The 21738-nt window shown below is 41.1% G+C and overlaps 1 protein-coding gene across 1 annotated transcript; it reads right to left on the bottom strand.

The window, feature by feature from the left end:
• Positions 1–20226: 20226 nt before the first annotated feature.
• LOC147895725 (protein SRC2 homolog) lies at positions 20227–21440 on the bottom strand. Its single transcript, XM_087383058.1, has one exon. It carries the CDS (start codon positions 21373–21375, stop codon positions 20587–20589), a length of 789 nt encoding a protein of 262 aa, XP_087239184.1. The 5' UTR covers positions 21376–21440; the 3' UTR covers positions 20227–20586.
• Positions 21441–21738: the final 298 nt, after the last annotated feature.

Here is a 21738-nt window from a genome sequence, read left to right as displayed (position 1 = left end):
CCTTTTTAGGAATATTATTGTGACACAGGGATCATCAGAGAACTCCCAGTTCCTTATACACCTCAGCTCAATGGCGTGGCAGAAAGGAAGAACCGGACCACTAATAATTTCTCACGCACAATGCTAACAGATAGTCATTTGGATTCAAGCTTTTGAGACGAGGCAGTTCACACGGCTCTTATCTACAGAATTGTCTTCCTACTGCAGTACTACATGAAGCCACACCTCATCAACTGTGGTATGGACGAAAGCATGACATTTCTTCTTTTCGAGTCTTTAAGTGTCTTGATTTTGATAAGATTCTTTCATCTCACTCTACTAAGTTTGATCCTCGAAGCACGTGCACTATTTTTAATGCCTATCTTGATCATCGCTCTGGCTATAAGCTATGGGATCCCATGACTCAACGTATGATTTTGAGCACCGATGTGATTTTCTTTGAAGACTCATTTCCAGGTACTGGCACTACCACTTCTTTTGATTTCCCTGACAATGAATCTTCTTATCGAGCTCTCCTCTCTACTGATGTTCTCAATGATATCTGTCTCATAGATCTTTCTATTTATCCACTTTTTTTGTTTTCTGATAATGTTGATATTCCTTAGAATGATACTTCCTCTAATGATTCTCTCTCCTCAGCTCCTTCGTTTCCTGATTACCCTCAGTCTCCCAATATTTCATCTGTTCCTCCGATTATTCCTACCTCTCCTGATGTTCCTTCTCTTTCGCATGACTCTTTCCTCTCTGAAGAATCACATCAATCTCTGCCTCCTCCTCATGACTTTGATTTCTCTAATGTCTATCATGATCTTGAGGATCACCTTAAATCCTCTTCTGCTCCTCTTCCTCCTCGCTCCAAGAAACCCTCTTCAAAAATTATTGAAGATGGTCAATTTTATTATGCCGCCAAATGTCCTTGGTTCCAAGCATAAGCATATTATCAAGATGACCATGACCATCCTGATCCTGCTACTTATAAAGAAGCTTTCCAAAGTCCGCATGTTGTTGGAACGCCATGGATGAAGAATATTCATCTCTTCTTTGTAATTCAACTTGGGTTTTAACTGATCTTCCTTCTGATCATCTGGCCATTTCTTGTAAATGGGTATTCAAGCACAAATATCACGACTCTCTCCAAGTATAAAGCTCGATTGGTGGCCAAAGGATATTCTCGAGTAGCAGGCCTCGACTACTTTGAGACTTTCTCTCTTGTCTTCAAGCTCACCACCATACGTGTTCTTTTTGCTCTTGCAGTTCATGCTGATCTCGACATTCAGCAAATGTATGTTAAAACCGCTTTTCTGCATGGAGATATCATAGAGGAGATATACATGGCACAGCCTCCTGGTTATGTTGACTCACAACATCCTTCCCAAGTGTGTAAGTTGCTCAAGTCCATTTATGGTCTTAAGCAGGCATCCTGATCATGGTTCACTATGACTCTCATCTTCAGACTGTTGGATTGCACTACTGGTCAATGTATATAGTGCTTGTGTGGTTATGGTCGATTGTGTGTGGTCATGGCATATAGTCATGACTTCATGTTTGAAAATGCAACAGACTATGTAGCAATTGCCATTTAAGAGTATCATGGGGCGAAGAGGGCCTGTTCATGCAGTACAGCGGCATCATCAAAGCGTCAAATGGCTGCATCGAAGCGGCATCCTTCCAATGTTCCTTCTACATTCAAATTCGACCAAGGAGGTGCAAAATTCAACGGAGTAACTCTTCAAATTCCTCCCAATCTTGAAATGAAGGTGAAGAGACATGGTGGTAGAGCAAATGCCAAGCTAGCACTAGGAGCAGATTGGAAAACTAGAAAACATAATGGAAATGGAAACGTAACTGGAAGTAATTGACAAGTACTCACATGTAGACCAAGATAGCTTGTAGACTCCCAAGTGTGTGTTTTGATGTGACACACACAAGTACAATCATATATAAAATAAAATACACTCCAAAGTACCAAATGTATATGGGATAAGTCCCATATTGACACGTGGCACTCTAGGATATAAAGTAGACTAGAACACACTCTAGAACTCAATAAAACACACTAAAAACACTCACTTTGACTTCATGTTCCAACATACCCCCCCATGAAGGCAAGGTGAGAGACTACTGGGATGGAACCAAGAACAGAACATGACAATGATGGTCTAAGTTGAGGGACTATTGGAATGGAACCAAGAACAGAACATGACAATGACGGTCATCAAACTATGCACCCTATGTAACTTAGAGGCTAAAGTCTGAGCGTGTTCAGGGTGGATCCAAGCACTCTCATGGCTTGAGACTCAACATGCTCAGAGGCTCACATTATAGCATGGCTACATGACCAGCTCATAGGTCTAGGAATACACCACCATCTTGGAACTCGGCCAAGCCTGATAATGAGACCTATCAAAGCCAATCCATGGCTCCCACAATACATCCCCCTCAACCTATCAAAGCCAATACATGGCTCCACAGTACATCCCCTCTTGGCTCCAAGGGCTAATGAGAGACATGGAGCCACACACCAAAACAAAATAGGAAAATACATCTTTTTAGGAGGACTATCCAAGGCAGAGAACCTTTGACTCAACACACATGATTTATTTGCATTCATTTTGGGGGACAACCTAGGGCAGAGTACCCTTGACTCAAACAAGAAAGTAGTAAAGATATATTTCATTCATTTTATGCATAGCAAGGGCAGAGAACCTATGTGCCCGAAGTAACTGCCGCACAAAAGTGCCCATCCCGCATGTCAATGGAGTATGTCGATGAAGCTCATGGTGAGGATGCCCTCGAATGATGTGTCGATGAATCCATAGGAGCAGCTCCCAAGGGCGATCATGTCGTGACTCTCAATGTGCCGATCAGAGTGTCACCGAAGTCAAACGAAAGGCTCAAACTTGAATGAAAATGCTCAAGGATGCCAATGAACTGAAGAAATCAGAAAAGTCCTGAAATCTAAAAATTAGGGTTTCTCAAAAATTAGGGTTTTTGATATTTTTTCTCTAAATATGAAAACCGTAGTGCAGAAGAGGCTAAATATGCCAAAATCCCCAAAAAATATTGAAAATTTGGGCTAAAAGTGCAAAAGTCAACTTTTAGGACAAATTTGACAATTTTTGCCCATTTTTGCAAATTTTAGCACCAAATGGTCTTGAAGTTGCTATGCAGAGGGTCGTCTAGCATAAATGAGGGTAGGCGACCTTGAAAATTTGCTGATGGAGTAGTTCAAAGTTGAAAACGGGCTAGAATTCCCCAAAAAATGCCACGAACTGCTGGAAGTAGCCACGAGCTGTTGCAAACTGCTTGAAAATAGTCACGAACTTCTACTAACTGCTGGAAAACTGGGCTGCACAGTTGCAACGTCACGGGTAGTTAAAGTTATGTGCCTAGCAAGTGCTTTGCCACCCACCTTTCAGTTGTTGTTGACGACTGCTCATGAGGTAGTTCGTGCAGCGCTGATGTCCATGCCACGGAAGCAATAGTCATGCGCATCAGTGACACTTAGGAAGGAGATTGACGCAGATCAAAGCATGCGTCACAAGTCACAGGCAGTAGCAGGACATGTGCACATGTGCATTGCCGTCAGTTGCTTCTGGAGAGCACCGTCAGAGGTAATAGTCCTGCACCGTAGTCTTTGGGTAGATAGATGCGCTGTAGAACTTGATGACGGGCAGTTGATCTTCAGAGGGATGGCTAGGGAGATGAATCAATCCAGTTGAGTGTGTTGTTGAAGTAGCGTGTTGGGAGGCTCATTGTTGGAGAAGCTCGGGTAGAAGAGGCGACAAGGCTAGCTCTTTAGCAGTGAGGCTTAGGTAAAGAAGAGGCTTAGGGAAATTGAAGAAAAAAAAATCCTGATTGGGTTTTGAGGCATGGCTCTGATACCACATGAAGAGACATGGTGGTAGAGCAAATGCCAAGCTAGCACTAGGAGTAGATTGGAAAACTAGAAAACATAATGGAAATGGAAACGAAACTGGAAGTAATTGAAAAGTACTCACATGTAGACCAAGATAGCTTGTAGACTCCCAAGTGTGTGTGTTTTGATGTGACACACACAAGTACAATCATATATAAAATAGAATACACTCCAAAGTACCAAATGTATATGGGATAAGTCCCATATTGACACGTGGCACTCTAGGATATAAAGTAGACTAGAACACACTCTAGAACTCAATAAAACACACTAAAAACACTCACTTTGACTTCATGTTCCAACAGAAGGGACATAATTGCTCTTAAGCAAATCCAACCGATTACTTTTGGGTCGATTACTTACATGGAAGAGTAAGGCAATGTGGGAAGAGATAAGGAAGGACCCAAATTGGAAAAATGAGATTTTGCTTGGTTTGGAGAATGCAAGAGTAGTCGCCCATGTGAGGATTGAGATATGGGCGCTTGAAGAGTTGGGGGTGGAAGCTATTATGTTGAAGAAGAAGGTGCGTGCCTCACCAAAAAGGAAGGAGTGTGACGTTGCGTGCTCCATAATACATGGCATTGTGTGCTCTTCTGTGTAGCTTCTAGTCATAGGTTCGCCTATCTCTGTGGTTTATTTTCCCTTTCTTGCCTCTATTAGAACATTAATTTCTTTAAAAGGCAGGAAGTTTGGAGTACTAACAGCACATTAATTGTTTAACATAAACTAGCTCTCTGTAGCCCCTCCCTGTAGCCTCTCCTCCCCCTCCTCGTAGCCTCTCCGCCCCTCCCCTCCCGTACGTAGCCTCTCCACCCCTCCCCTCCCATAGCCTCTCCGCCCCTCCCGTCCCGTAGCCTCTCCGCCCCCCCCTTTTCTCGCTCTCGGCCCCCCTCCCGTAGCCTCTCCGCCCCTTCTCCCGTAGCCTCTCCTAGCTGGGCTGAACCCCCAGCCCAACTAGGGGGTTAGCTCAGCCAGGGGGTAACAGGAAATATGGCCAACAAAGCATGGCCCAGCCTACCTTCCTCCTGTTCACATTCCCTCTAACCTCGAGTTGGGCTAAACCCCCAACCCAACTCGGGGGTTAGGTTAAGCCAGGGGGGTTCATCATACAGCCAACTATGGATTGGCCTACCCTCTCCTCCAAGTCCCCCTCAACTCCTTCAACATCCACCAAGACTCGGTTCTCTACAGTTGCAACCATGACACCCTCTCCATACGCACGGAATTACTAACAAGAAGGCTCAAAACGGCCCATCCTCGGGCAACAGGATCAGATTTTTTATCTGTAGCAGGCAGTGAGAGAGCTACGATTGGAGCTAGCAGAAGTAAAGGCTCGACTTCACATCTTGGAAGGGCCTGGTAAGCAGGCAATAATTGATGAGGCTGTATAATCTTGTAAGGATTCCCCCCCTACTCGGCAGCTAGTCTCTACAATTAAAGATCTTGTTCACACTGAAGTACAAACTGCTAGGAAGGAAGTGTTTGTGGAAGTGGACAACAAAGCAAGTAAGTCTGATATCCAAGCAGAGATTAAAGAACACAAAGCTAGATGTGATAATGCGTTGAAGATTAGAATAGGGGGGCTCCCAAAAGGTTGGTACAAAGAGGAGGATACATATAGTGAAATATTGACAAAGATCAAATCAAGTTTGCCCAACATCGAATGGGTGAATGATGATGATGGCTCCAGGCCAGCTTCTATTTAACACTATAGAGGTCATGCAATCCTTACACTGAAGTCAAAAGATATGCGGATCAAGCTTCTTCGACAATCTTACAAGCTGAAGGGCACCAAAGTATGGATAGCAGAGGAGCTTACACAAACCCAACTCAAGATTAAGGCAACTGAATTAGCTAAAGTCAGGGCTGCCAGAAAGGATGGAAAATGGGCAGTTTACCGTGAAGGGGTAGCACTAATCAGAGAGTTTAAATTAAACTCTCAGTCTTAAACTGATGTATGGCTGTTCACTCTCTAGAATATCATGTAGGTACTCTAAATAATTGGGATTGCTTTTTGCACTCCTTGGGAGTTGCCATGTGCCCTCCCTAAAGCAGATGTACTAGAGGGTTTCTTGCTGTCCCATAGACCTTTTGGTTTCCAGTGGATGTTAATAGAATTTCTTTCTCTACATATACTTACAGTGACATAAAAAGATTAAAACTTTTAACATCGTGCATTATAACATAGACCATCATATATTATATTGTATCATTAATATTACATTATTACTCTATCCCTCGCTAACATTATTACATTACTACATTACTATATTAACAACATATTAACATATACTATGATTATAGGAACATTATTACATTGTCACTATCCTAACATTATAACATTACTCTATCATAACATTAAAATCTCGTGACATTATAACTCTACATTAATGAGAAGATACTATAAAATATTTGTTTCCTCCAACCCACATAATTGTTGCAAGTCATGGAGCCATTTTCCTTTTCGTGGCCAAAAAACAAATGAATATTTACAAATAAAGCCTTGTATTAGTGTATCCACCTCAGAAGATAATTGTGACAATGCCACCTCTATTCGAATAGTAAGCCTCCAGTGATGGACTTCTTCCAGCTCCTCTCTTCAACTGCCATGTCTTATCCTGCCCTCTCCTACTACCATGTCTTCTCCTACTATGTTGTCTCCTATCGACCACTTCTTTTATAGTGTTATTTCTATTGGCATTTCCTCTTCTATTGCACTATCTTCTACTGCTGCATCATCAACTTCTTTGTGTATTTCTCTCTTCATTTTTGCACAAAGCTCTTCTAGCTCATCCTCAGTTCTGTCTCCTTTTTTGACTGCATGTTGACAACTTCGTTCTCATAGCATTTGCCATCTTTTCTTGTCTATGTGCTCACGTGTTCTACAGGAACTCTTATTGGAAGTTTCACTAGTAGATCTTAAGGAACATCTATTGAGAGAACTACCATAGACTTATAATGGTTATGTTGTCTTTGAGATCCCACCTTGCCTAATGGATCTCCAATATTTCGAATGGAGCAGAATGTATATGATCATGTATGGACAAAATATTCTACATGTTCTCAGGGTTTTTTCAATGGTGTTGTTAGAATGAGTAGATGTTCAAGATACTTGAGATGCTGTAATGTTGAATGTCCTTATCTTGACCAAACAGGTGTTTTGAATGATACACACTGGAAGAGAAAGCTTAGGAGGCCTCCTATGCTTGGTCCAATTGATCCAACCTTAGGATTGATTGTCTGGAGGCATTGTTCGGAGATCCCAGAGTGTGTTTATCAGTTATGTGATGTTATTATATGTTATTGCTTGCATCATGAAAGAGTAAAGATGATAAGGTGTGCAATACATGTTGGTTCCATGATCAGTCGTGCAAAGGAATTGCAAGTAAATGATCTAGTTTCAATGCGAACCAGGCTAAATGCAAATATATCTTGCAAAAACATAGAGGTCATAGTGACATAAGATCTGATGATGGATATGTTGCTTGCTAAGGGGGGTGTTGCACAGGATGATGAACAATTTTAGGAGGTTTTGGATACAAGCACACCAATGACACAAAGGAGAAGGCTTCAAAGAATAGCTCAGAGTGCAAGATGTGATGCAAGAGGAGGAGATGGTGGAATGGTTTCAATACTAGATTTGAAAAGGCGATGTAGATATCCATATGTGCAGAGTATCTTATTTCTTGAATAGTTGCAAGATGAACATCAACCACATATTTTCAAAATGTCGACCATGGGTCCAGGACATGTTTTGCTTTTGCTAGCTAATTGCAAGAGAAGGTAGAACTGGACTGGGACGAAAGTTGGGTTGTCGAACATTGGGGACTGACAGAATGTCAATTTTCTACGGCAGTAAGTACGCGCAGGTGAGCCAAGTTACAACGCTCCACAGTAGCCATGCTATGTTTGTGGATGCTGGATGCTAGACTCTGGAGCTGTTATGTAGACACGACTACTTGAGATTTTTCCACCGATCTTCTCTTGAATCTCTTCCTTTCAAGTTTTGACGCTGGGTAAATCTCTCAGAGACAAAACATTCAAGTATGAGAACATTACATAGGTATGCAAGATATATTACGTTGTATGAATCTTGTGCTGGGGATCTTGCAATGAGTGTGCTTTAGAGTGCCCACTATAATGCCTTCATGTGTGGAAAACGCTTGGGTACAGGTCCAAAATTGGAGGCTCCATGCCAACAGATATTTGATGTTAGTGGATTTGGTAAGGGAGACATAAATAAGCTTGTTGATTTGACACACGTAGTAGCCCAGAATACATCATAGTCACAACAAGAAGAGTGGTGGGAAAAAGATGACATCTTGAATTTACAAGTCTTTCAAACCAAGTAGTTTGTAGAGAGGTAGACATTCATGATGCCAACTGGGCAATTAGAAGAGCTGAACAAAGAATGCGGTCACATGCTTTGGTTACTTAATAGAAAGTCATAGGCGATGTAGGACAATGTGCTTGGTAGAAGTGCAAGCTATGGTGTGCTAGCCCTGCACTTCAAGGGAAGAAGGCATCATTTCAATGGAGTGACAGAGCAGTTTGTTTGGTTTTCCAATGATATTGTGACCCATACATGGAAGGTGGCTCGCCAAGTGTTTAGAGGGTTGCAAGTGGGACATCAATCACTGTGGATGAGAGGGAAAACCTAATAAGAGCAGGATTTGTATTTGAGACCGATGATGCTTTGGTATCATGGGATTCCCATCTCATATGCAACAAATCCACACACCAAGCCACATGTGGCCACCTTATCATGATGGAAAGGTAGTGTCATTTAGAACTAAGTTGAATAAAGAATTCAAAGAAAGGACATAGAGGGCAGTTGAAATGAATGGACAAGTTGTAAGAGAGCATTATTATTCCAAAGAAGGTGCATGAAGAATTGGTTGGATTTCCAAGGGATTGACATACTCTCACAATTTCAGAGTTCCCACGTTGTACATGTCTTGAATTCACACAAAGGGAAGCATATTAAAGTTCTTACATGCCCTGCAAGCACATATACCTTGTGTTCATTGTGGTGCTGTGATTGAGTGATATCGTGCATCAATTTATGCACCAGTAAGCTCTTACAAAGATTGAGTTGTTTCAAGATCTTGGTGGAAAAAGATACCCATCTTACATCTAGTAGATGTTGTGAGAGATCTTTTGTTCTGCTTTTCTCATTACACAGAATATACAGATGAAAATCCTTGCATATTTTTGTCATGGATGATTGGATACAATTTTGCACACATGTGAGCCAAGATATGTGAGTATCATGTGAGTAGTGCATGGGGTAGAAGATGTACATGCAATGCATTTTTTTGCTCTTCATATCCATCATATTGTTTGTTTTTCTTCCATGTTTTTGGATCATATCTATGGAAGACCTTTTCTTGCAAGCATGGAAGACATGATACATATTTTTAATCATGTATTATACCTTTTTCTTTGTCATTGTCTCTCCATAATGATCTTAATGTGATTGTAAGGGGAGGAAGGGGATTTATTTATGCTCCTTTATTTTGGATGGATCTTGTGCTTGTTTGTCAAAAATTCTTGTAATGTGAATATATGAGAAGGAAGGAGATATGCAATCTGATCAATGTTTTTAACCAGATGAATGGAAGGAGTACTTCTACACACATGGGAGGCATGATGTGTGAATCTTCAGTCTGAGCAGTCTTTGTTTTTTTCAATCGCATATATTATGTACTGCAAAGTTGCCATTTCTCCATAATGACTCTAATGTGACACTATGAGGAGGAAGGTGAAGAGAAATGTCATTTTGAGGCATGACTGCAATTTTTTGATATGTATGACGTACTTATCTTCACTTTTGTGGTTCCAATGAGATTTTGAGAAATCAGACAGAATATGAAGGAATATTTTGTTTTGCTTCCATCTATTTGGATTGTATGTATGGAAGACCTTTTCCTGCAAGCATGGGAGACATGATACGTATTATTGATCATGTATTACCTTTTGCTTATTGATCATGTATTATACCTTCTGCTTTGTCATTGTCTCTCCATAACGATCTTAATGTGATTGTAAGGGGAGGAAGGGGATTTATAATATGCTCCTGTATTTTGGATGGATCTTGTGCTTGTTTGGCCAAATGCCTGTAATGTGAACATTTGAAAAGGAAGGCGATGGACAATTTAATTAATGTTTTTAACCAGATGAATGGAAGAAATACCTCTGCATGCATGGGAGGCATGATGTGTGAATCTTTAGTCTGAGTAGTCTTAGTTTTTTTAATTGCATTTTATATGTATTGCAATGTCACTATCTCTCCATAATGACTCTAATGTGACACTATGAGGAGCATGACTACATTTTTGGGATATGTATGACTTACTTATGTTCACTTTTGGGGTATGTATGACTTACTTATGTTCACTTTTATTGTTCCAATGAGATTTTGAGACATCAGAGAGCAGATTAAAGGGCTTGCTCACTCACATCTTGTTTAATCTCGCTCGTTAATTTGGGGTCGCTCGCTTTTCTCCACTTGCTTTTTGGTAATGCTCGTGAGGATGATATGAGGACTATGTCATTTGCGTATAACAGTATTTGCACTATCATATCAGCTAGAAGTGAACCCCCTCCACATAGATGATCTACAAAGGATGTAATCTCATCGATATAGACCCCAAAGAGAGTCGGTGAGAGGGGGCAACCTTGCTTCACTTTGACAGTGCTCTGAACCCAATCTGGTAGACCTCTCGAGGCACGTACTCTCCCTCTGATGGGCTCATATAGACTCCTAACCCCCCAAATCATGATCTCTGGGAGCTGCAACTCCTGTAACCTCCTGATCAAGTCGAAACGTGGGACAGTATCAAATGCCTTACGAAAGTCTACAAAGCAAGTGTAGACTTTCGGGTGCCTTGACTTTGCCTCCTCAATGATAGCCCTCAAGGTGAAGATGTGGTCCAAGGTGGAGTGCTATCTCCGAAAACCTACCTGCCCAAGAGCCCACTCCCCGTGATCCTCTATGTGGTTGCTGATCTTCCTCTCTAGTATTGACCCATATATCTTAGCCAAAGTGTGGCCATTCATAAGAGTATGGTAGCTCCCAGTGTCCATGGGATCATCTGCCTTGTATATCAATATTATGGTGGTAGTGCTCTAGGTAGGCGGGAAGCCATGGCATACGGCATGATTGAACAACTGTGCTGTGAAAGACCAAAAAGGACTATGTGACCAAAAGCTGAAATATATCATGATCAGAACACCACTTAAAGGGAAAGTAGAGGAGTCTAGTACACCTCCAAAAATATAGTAGTTATAGTTTGAAAGCAAGAGAATTTGGACTACTTTTTTATTCGTCTTCTCTTTTAGTGCTAGCCTTTGTCATGGCTGTCTTCCCTTCACCTTCGAAGTGCTTGAAGACTTTTGTACAAATGAATGCTCAAGTGTGCATGGGTGTGTGGATGTATATATGTGAGGGTGTTTGTTTATACTATGGCCTACACCCAACGGGGCTGTCGTAGTGGCGAGTCCTTGCAAAGAATGGGTTTGGGCATGGTCCTTGATATATAAATCAGTAGTAGCAACCTATAAAAACGTCCCATGGTTGGAAACTATCGAGATTTGGTATGTGTCGATCAGCTAGGCAATGTACTTAGGTAGCTATGCCATGTGCCTGATCTATCATGAATGACCTAAGCTGTGCTTGAGCTTTGGCTGGGTCCCAATGGGAGTCATGGTACCTTTGTAGCATGTTTGAGATAAATTGTTATTGCCCTGTGCTTGACTCTATGGGGTGTATCTAATGGCGTTGTACGATGGCGTGGTGTTTTGATTCTGTGATCAGAGTATCTCCTCTGGGACACCTGGTCACTGGCCCTTAAACATCCTTTGTTGATCTGGTGCAGTGCAGGCTCAAGATCTTGTGACCTGCATCTTCCACTCAATTTGGCCCCTCTTTTGTAGAGGAGAAGTTTGTGATCTTCTTTTGTGTGGGCCTTGGTCTGCTGCTACTGTAAACTCATCTCATAGCCTTAGAAGTGTGGGAACATCAAATAGGAAGGACCCAGATAGATTGCAATCAGCAAAAGATATCATACAGCTCTAACCACTCTAGGAATGAAGGGATAGCTTGAGGAACAATTGCGTGACAGTAAGAGGTAGCATGATAGGATGTCTACATCCTAACAATCTTCTTGTTTCTCTCCTCAAAATGACCACCCACCCTAGATTTATAGCACATAAGCCTTTAAAAAAGCACTTTCAAGCTAAAAGCACCCAGGCCAAACTAGATCTTGTGGCTTTTCCAACAAGAATAAAAGCAAAATTTAGCTCAACCGGAGTTGAAGAAGGAAAACCTTGCTTTCCACATAAGCTAGCCCCAAAAGTAGGAAAGATATACTGAGGAAAGCTTGTACCACTATCTATCTTTAGCCATGGGATCCTACATGGCCTGTCCTACCTCACTCAGCCACTAGCAACTTGTTACTAGCCAACATACTTTCCATAACGTTTTCCAGAATAGCGCTATCCTTCCTAGATTAGCATAGCTTTTCTTGGATTAGCTCCATCCATGGGATATAAACCTCATCCGATTTAGCTCCAGTCTCAATCGTAAGTTATTTGCTCCGTGGTCAGACTTCGCTTGTATCCTTAGATTAGTATAGAATTTTGAATTAATAGAACTTAATTGCATGGAATATGAAGAGAATAGTAAAATAGCTATAACTTTTCACTATAACTCCGATTGCAAAGCTTTTTAGTTCAAAATCAAGAGCATGAGTAGGTCTTTGACCCTATTTTTCCTTGTATGTTAAAATTCAATGTAGAAGACCTTTAAAACTTAGTTACAAGTTGAGGGGGTCATAAATTTGTAATTACATTGGATACAAATGAAGGAAAAGGGACAAGTTTTCATATAAAAGTTTCACCTGTCTACACAACAAACTTGGAGGTGGTGTACTCAATACTCTACAATTCAAAGCGACATTACCTTATATTGCATTAACAACACATGCAACATTTAAGCATAGATTAATCAAAATTATTGCTTATGACATGGTATCTTGCAAAGAAGAGAATGTGATAAAAAAATATATTTGTATTATAATCTCTCCATTCAAATACAAAGACTCTTCATAGCATGTACCTCCTCTTTGCTACCTCTAATACTTTAAAAAAAGAGGCTTTGAACTCCCCTAGTAAGCTCCTAATACAAATACCATTAAGGCTCTCCTTTCACTGGGTAGCCAAGCACAAAGTTTATTACACCATTCCCAATTGGATACAATGCAATAGGGGAAGCCATGTGATGGATCACAATGATCAAGTTGTCAATACTTTGATGCACTTCAGTAGTTAAGTAGGCCATTCTGATTGGATGTGGAAGACCACAACGTATTCTCTTGCTTGACTAATATAGTGCACCAATGAGTGATTTCAAACAAATGTGCTATGAAAGTTGGCCTGCCAAGGAGAGAACTCCTTAATCTCAAATGCCTCCTACAACAATTCAACAACCATTACATTAGCAGACCTAACAAAGCACATTACATTAAAAGACCATAAAATATAAATCAATACATAGGTTGCTTACCATCATAGCATTGTCTCCTTTAATCATGATTAATCTCTAGAAGTTTTCATCTCTTCTAATGTTCATTGACCTTTGTATGATGCAAGCAAATCTCAATGATAATTTTTAGAAGAAAAGTGAAGTGAAAGTGCCTCTTACCCCTTTATATACCCAAAACAAATAGGTATTAACTGTAAAACTTTAGACATATTACCTATAAACTTTGGACATGAAACCACACAATAAAAACATCAATATAAAATGCATCAATGTTTTTTATGTCCTCCAAGTCATGAAGAAAAGCTATGCAAATGCCAAAATTCCCAACCTACAATTTATGGACAGCTTGTACTAGTCATGAAGAAAAGCTATGCAAATGCCCAAACTCCCAACCTACGATTTATGGACAGCTTGTACTAGTCATGAAGAAAGCTATGCAAATGCCAAAATGCCCAACCTACAATTTATGGGTAGCTTGTACTGGTCAAACACATTGTTTGATGTTGCATGAGGGATAAAATGGACATTGTTCATGCATCTCTCTAGATGCTTGCCTACCTTTTCAAGTAAAGTTGAAAGACCCTACATTTCATTATCCATGACTAGAAGGTATTCCTGCACATAACTTAGAGACAGTCCATTGTCAATAATATCTAAACCCTCATGAAGGGTAATGGAGTCACCTATCAAAGATTCCACTTCTTCCCACTTCTACGTTAAAATAGGATCTTTACACTCACACTTGTAAAGAAGATAGGCAAGGAAGGTACATAGAAAGAATGACTTACAATGTGATGGTATCCTAGAAGCAAGGCATGTGTCATTTGCCTTGTACACTTGTTGCAACTTGGCAAGAGATTCTTCCTCTCCTTTAAGTTCAAGATGTTGTAGGACATCCTTCCTCTTGGGAAGCTTATGTGGATTCTTAGCAAAACCTTCCATGACTATCTAGTTAGTCAAATTGTAAGTTCAAGTCATTCAATGCATTTTTAGTGTTCTAGAACACACTAGAGCTCACAATATTGCCAACTTATGTATGACCATGCCTCTAGAACACACTAGATCTCACAATATTGCCAGCTTTGGTCACTTTGTTCCTGACCATGCCTCTACAACATAGTGGAGCTCACAATACAACCAGCTTGTGTCACTTTCTTCCTCACCATGGTGCTAGAACACACTGGAGCTCACAACATTGCCAAGTTGTGTCACTTTGTTCCAACTACGCCCACAATGGAGGGAGAGGGCAATTGGACTAGAGCAGAGGAGAGGAGAAAGAGGAGGTAGACTTGCGATACACCCAAGGAGAAGAGAAATTTACTCACAAGGGCCGACAAAACCTTAAATGAGATTTGGGGTGCACATGGGAGGGTGGTCAAGCATGGGTTATAAGGAGGGAGGGATGGTTTGGGTGGTCACCAATGTTAGAGGAATAGCCAATAGAGGCTCTTTGCATGCCTGCCATCCCTCCACCTCAACATACCATTGCCCTAGACAAAGGAGCACTCTCATTGGTACACCTCAAATCCCTCTCTAATCCCTTAAAATTAGGAAACACTAATTGGAGGCCCTTTTGAGGCCCCATTTCTCCCCTAATGGCTTGGGAGGCAAAAGCACTCTTAGATCCCATGCTTTTTAGCATCTACAAGATGCTCCCCATATTGCGACATGATTTCCTCACGCTAATGCAAAAATCATCACCACCATCGCATGCCATCCCTATTTTTAATCCCCATGAGAAGTTTATTCCTCGTCAAGCAAGCCTTAAGCTTTGTGCAGCATCAGGAAGGATTCTCTGCTTGCTTGAGGAATATCTAATGTTGTTCACAATCATCGTAGGCAACCCTTTGACATCACAATGGAGAATGTTACCTCCGTCTCCCACCCGAAGTCGGATGGATCGGATAAGGTACATTCCTCTCATCGCCATACTCCCAATCCTATCTATGGTGCATACAATGTATTCATCATTACAGATTAGCTTCAATGTTTTATTTGCCCTACCTTTCAGCCTATCTACACCTATGATTTTAAATGGGAACCTGAGTTATACGTTTCAACTTTCATGGGAGCTAGCATGTGGAGTGATTTCATGAATGATTGAGAAATAGGTCCATTGGCTAGTGACTTCTCTCTTATAACAACTAAGGGGGATTTTATATTAGATGTGATTTTTATTACGACAATGATTACAACTAAGGGGCTAGTGACTCTTCTCTTATAAAAACTAAGGGGCATTTTATACTAGATGTGATTTTTATCACGACACCGATTGCAAGCCTAGATGATGTAAGTGCTCTGTAAGTGGAAGCTTGGAATCTTTTGATGGAAGGGTTGAGCATGGTCTCATATTGGATACAACATATGCTACAGCACTTCACAAAAGAGATGGTGATAAGAGAAGGACATCATTATTTAGAAGTTCTTTCACATCCATGGAGTAAAAAACATGGTTATTTCCTATGTTTTAACTCACTTATATCAACCTCTTTGCTAGCTAAGTGTAGTAATACTAGAATCAGGACTACTAGCTGCAAATTTGAACATTTTTGTCCATCTATTCTTGGCCTAAAAATTAGTAGTTTGTCTCTATGATGGAGATGCAAGTCATAAGATACAAGACATTCAAGTTGGCCCAAATAATCAAAAGAGGAGATGGTACATTGCTTGCAAGAAATATAAACATGGATCTCCAAATATACGATGTTTATATATTTGAATTATAGTTGTGCTGAAACTATGAAAGCAATTCTTATGGATCATATAACATTCTAGGTTCAGGTCTTTTTCCGATATTATTTTGTTTATCTTAGTGTTCCATGGGTGTCTCTTATATTGGATTTGATTAGTAGTGTTACCACATCATAAGGTTAAGCACCTAGTCATTATTATTAAGGTGAGTGGCAGTCCACTTTAGCTATCATATTAACATTGTAAGTGTGAATTTCTCCTCACAAATATTCTTGAGTTGTAGTGTAGTTCAATCCATCCTTAAATCAATACCTTTGATGCTTTCATAAGTAGTCACGATGCCCTGTAGGGCAAAGTTTGACTCATGTTTTTCTTGGAGTTGACAGCCATATCCATTTCTTTTCTTTAGCTCATTGTCCTTGTCTCTCTATCTTGTGCATAGGTATCAGATATATGAACTAAAATTGATTATGCTAGACCAAAGAAGAATTTGAAGGTTTGGTTGGTTCCAAAGCGGTTTTACGCTCCCATGTTACAATTCATTTTGCAAGCTATGATGGAGATTGTTGTTATTTGTTGCAATGGGCATTGTGAGTGCGTATGTGTGCATTGTTTATGATCGGTATATGTTGATATATTTTAAATATACTTCATGTGTTATCTTTGGCATGCAGGTGTCCAGTCAAAGACGACCATTATCTAGGACAAGAGTGCACAAGCAACTCATCCAAGGTGAAATTGCTGTATCTGAACTACATAAAGCAAAATAGAAAGTAGAACTGAAAGCTAAGCTAAAAGAAAATAAAACTTTTAAACTTTGGTTATTTTGGGTATTTTTGAAAGGGTAGGAGCTTCCTATTGATGAATTGAATATGTTTAATTTCAATTACAACACACATTCGTATAAACTTATGATTTTACCTTACCAATACTCTATTTTTTTATGCATGCTTTTTGACGGTGAGTGAGCACTGGGAAATCAAAATCAAATGACCATGATGAATGCAAAATATCAGCAGATGATAATGTCAACATTCATGTGATCATAGTCCATTGTATTATATCTTAAAGGTTGCAATGATGATTACTTCCATGTTATCGAAAAGAGAACTCATAGGCTTATGTGAGCAATCCCTTACTTGTCTATTTGTTGGGCTTCAATTTTCAAAAAATGCTAATCATTTTGCATCGTGAATAATAAAAGTATTACTTGCTTAAGAGTTTGAAATATATTCCTCAAATAAAAGGAATAGGGGAAATTTACCCAAATTGAAAGAGGTAGATTTTCGTCGGGAGAAACTTTTTCACCTATCAAACCAAAAAAAGGACAAGCAAGGCCACTGTAGATGAGAAACTCCCTGCTCCCAGTTTAGGATCGAACTCTCTTCAGAGTTTCGTTCTTCTTTCTTCTTTAAAATTGCATTGTTGTTCATGGTCCTCTAAATTCTTTGATCTTGGCTTGCCCTCGGAATCCTTGTCATCCATCTTCTTCTTCGAGCTTGATTCATCCTCATCTTCTTCTTCGAGCTTGATTCATCCTTGGAATTGGATTTTTCATGGTTGTCCATACTTTGATTACATGCATCACAATATCTAATTAGCTTGCATTTGTTGCATATATGCTTAGACCTTCCATGATGAGTGTCATTAGTGTAGGATTTCCAATGGCCTCCCTTCTCTCCCAAACCCAAGGCAGCAGGAGAAAGGAGAGGAAGAGTGAGATGAGGACATGGCAGGAATGAGCAGCTTCTTGGCGATAAAATGAAGAAATTGTCAAATATGTAGAAATAGTGAAGAATAAGATCAAGCTTCCAAGCCGAGCAGCTTTTTGTTGTTAAGAATGTAGAAATGAACAATAGAGGAAGATGAAGGTTTTTGAATGTTAAATTAGGGGCGCAATTTATTTTAATTAAAAATATAAAAAATAAGTATAATGTAGCCTTGCTCCTCCCCCCTCTCCTTTCTTGAGTCGCCCCTCACAATGTGCCCCCCTGCAACATGTTGCGCTCTCGTGCTCTCCCTCCCATCACCACCACGCTTTGTGTGTGTTCTTACTGCTCCCATGTGTGCCTTTGCGTTTGTGCATCTTGCGTTTGGTTGGCCATGACAGAAGGGGAAAGTCGAGGAGGTAGCTGGCTATTGTGGATAGGTTTGCTGCCGTATTTAGGTTATTGGTTAGAGTTAGGTTAGGTTTTGGGTGCCCAACATTAGACAACACATCGAATGAGTCGAATCCCTTATCAACGCACACACCGAGTCCCTCCCTCTAAACACCCATGGATTCCTACACACCCAAAGAGCCAAGAGAATTGATGATCTCAGATACAGCTAAATAGTAGCCACAGACGAGGAAAAGCCTTGCACATCACTCAACAATCTAACTGTTGTCCACTCAACCACACTCGAGAATAATTCCAAACCACTTCACAACCAAGCCCAAATGCCACCGAAACCCTCTCACAATTAGGGAACCCCAAAAGAGATGTCTAATAGATTACACTACTTTGTCACAAAGGGAAGGAAAGGGGGAAATCTCGTGTGCACGTCCATGTGTGTGTGTGTGTGTGTGTGTGTGTGTGTGTGTGTGTGTGTGCACATGTGCATGTGTGTGTCTGTGTGCGTACGCGTGTGCATGCGCACGTGAGCTTGTGTGCTTCACTAGCTTAGTGCTCCCTTGTTCTGTCACCTCCCTTCATCCCCCTTCGTCATCTCTTTCCCCCCCTTCCTTCTCCATCTCAATACCCCATGCCACCAAGGTGCATTAGGTTGATTTATCTTATCTTAGCTTAGGTTATGTCTAGCCTAGCCTAGTTAAGGTTAGTCTAGGATAGAGTAGGTCAGGTGAATTGAGTGAGGCTGGAAAAGGTGAGGTAAGATCTAGCATTAATTAAGTATGGTCTTACCTTAGTGTCAATCATACTATTTACAAAACGTAATGCAAATTTATTTTTTGCATGGGATTTATATGCAAAATAAGGAAAAAGATAGCTTTGGTATTGTGTTGATCGGAGATGTAGATCGAGATTCATAGATTTTAGAAAAAGTTGACCCATTATGTACCCAGTAACAGCGCAGATAACCATCGAGTTCACATAAAATGTTTTTTGTGTCAGTAGAAAAACCTTTGATTTATGAACTCTCAAATTTGTCATTATTATTTTCAAGTAGAAAAATGTGGATGCAAGTTTTGCAAAGATATTATCTTTCCCTACTTTAAAATTTCCAAGAATATTATTTCCCATTAAAACAATTGTTAGACATACCTCTATGTAAACAATCAAGTGTAGACACATACCTATGTGTAGACAGCCACAAAGAAAGTTGGATTCAACAAACAAGTAAAACACTAGAAGGTAGCAACTATGATGCAAATCGCAATGCAGACCAATGAGAATGCAAATACGTAGACTCAACACACTCCCTAGGCAACCACAACTTTGACCACAACAATAAAGACCTATGACATCTACAGCAAGGCGCAGACAGACTTAGCAACTACAGCTTACAAATATAGGTTGGCAAAGGACAACATGACAATTATAACCACAACAACTACATCAAACGCTATAGCCAATGCACAATAGCAAACGCAATGAACTAGATAGTCACACGACAAAGAAAACACAAAGCGATGTGGAATCCTACAAGCATAAACAAAGACTTACCTCACAAATTGATGCGCATTGACGATGACAACATCAACCTGAAGATGAAAAAATCTCCAAAGGAAGAATATGATTGCTCTCTTTACTGACTCTCAATGTTCGCTCCATCGAGAACATGCATAAAAAGATAGGAATCGTCAATATAGAAATTTAATTGATTAAAAGATATACTTTATCCATATTGCAAGTAATACGAGAGAGAGAGAGAGAGAGAGAGAGAGAGAGAGAGAGAGAGAGAGAGAGTATGGTTGCACGCTTCCTCTCCAAGAGCTATTAAAACCAAGAACAGGTCCTTTCCTCGTGGTGTATCGATGTAATGATCTAGACATCAGTCCATTGGTTTTGAATAGTGTAATAGTTGACAAAAGAAAATTACATTCTGAATGTTTGTTAGGTGGCAAGAGCGTGTGATGAAACGTTGTGAGACAAGGCCGATGATGTTCAGTTCATGCAGTAGGAAAGGATGGACACGCAGGGTGAAAAGAAGTAGGAGTAGAGAGGGAGCAAGCAATAGGGAGAGGATGCCAAGGAGAAAACGAGTCGCATGGAGGGATAAGCAACAAGGGATGCCTCGACATTGAGGAAGACGAGAGGAGCAAGTGGGTGCTAGAAAAATTCTAAACGGTGAAAGTGATTGGGATTAATATTTTGAAGAGACCTTAGCCTAATTCGATCACACTTCAATTTCTTAGCTTAATTACATTAATTAATTGAGTTCTGATTTTTTGTCCACTTGAGGCACCCAGCCGTTCTTCTAAAGCTGATCAAAAGCCACCATCGAATCCACCATCGTATCCGCCAGCGTATCCACCATTATCGTTCGACGACATATCGCCGATTAGATCTCCAACCAACAAGCCTCCCAGGGCACCGGCCATCAATCCAGTTCCAAGCCCCATGCCCGGCCTGCTATTTGTAGGTGGGTAATTTTGTTGGGATGAATATCCCTGTGTTGGATAGGCAGAAGGATACTGAGGCGGAGGATAGTGAGGGGGATATCCCTGGTTGCCGTACTGGGGTGGATACGCATCCTGTTGTTGCCAACTGCCCTGGTTGCCGTATTGGGGTGGATACACACCATATCCATAGGTGTAAGCCGTCACCGGGTCATCGCCAGATGAAGTCGCTCCATAGTTTCTCGATGAATCCACCACAGTCTTCTCACCTACACGAACGGAGAGAAGAAGAGATCCCCTAACGCGCCCACAGCGCCTTTTCACCTGATAAGTTAAGCTTTTCTCCTCACGGGCTCCTACGATATCAGCGAGCGGTACGTAAACCGCACCGACGAACCGGTTGCCGAAAGGCCCACGATTGTAGATCTCGACGGTGAGGCGAGCGCGGGGCTGCTCGAAGGCGGCCTCGGGCACCGAGAAAGAGAAGGTCTGATCCCAAACAGGGCGGGTGCCACCGGCCTTGTCGACGGTGGTGGAGCGGCGGTCGTAGGGGTCGATCCAAGCGACGGCGTAGGTGTGCATTTTTTTGCCGAGGAAGCTAACATCCTTGAGGTCATCAGCGGAGGAGAGGGTGATGGAGACGGGGCGGTGCTCCATGGGAGAGATGGAGAAATGGAGAAGGCGGAGGGGGGAGGAGGAGGAGGAGGGAATGTTCAACGGAGGGAATGGAAGAAGAGTAAGTGGAGCTTTCGAGGATAGCGGAGTGTTGGCGTCGGGAGTAAACATTGCATTTGCATTCGCTTCTTTTCTACGTGTCCGCGCTTCCCACACGCCATGCACCTCTCCACGAACCTTCCTCGCCACTCTCCACTTGGCCCCTTCCGTATGAGACACACATTCTTCGAGAATGCTCTCACCCTTGCCACGTGGCATGCCTCCCTTATGAGAATTTGCATTCTTCAATTCAAGAATGAATTTCTCACATAGAAGATCGGGAGGGAACGCCTTGCTTCAAGGATG

This window comes from Dipteris shenzhenensis, chromosome 12 (assembly GCF_047967505.1).
Source record: "Dipteris shenzhenensis isolate YYH24624 ecotype China chromosome 12, Dip_SZ_1.0, whole genome shotgun sequence".
Classification (NCBI taxonomy): Eukaryota; Viridiplantae; Streptophyta; class Polypodiopsida; order Gleicheniales; family Dipteridaceae; genus Dipteris; species Dipteris shenzhenensis.
The sequence above is the reverse complement of the archived record's forward strand: the minus strand, read 5'-3'. Positions and strand labels throughout refer to the sequence as shown.

Excerpts from the sequence above, each read along its gene's own strand:
- LOC147895725 (XM_087383058.1), bottom strand. The coding sequence starts at position 21,375 with ATGGAGCACCGCCCCGTCTCCATCACCCTCTCCTCCGCTGATGACCTC.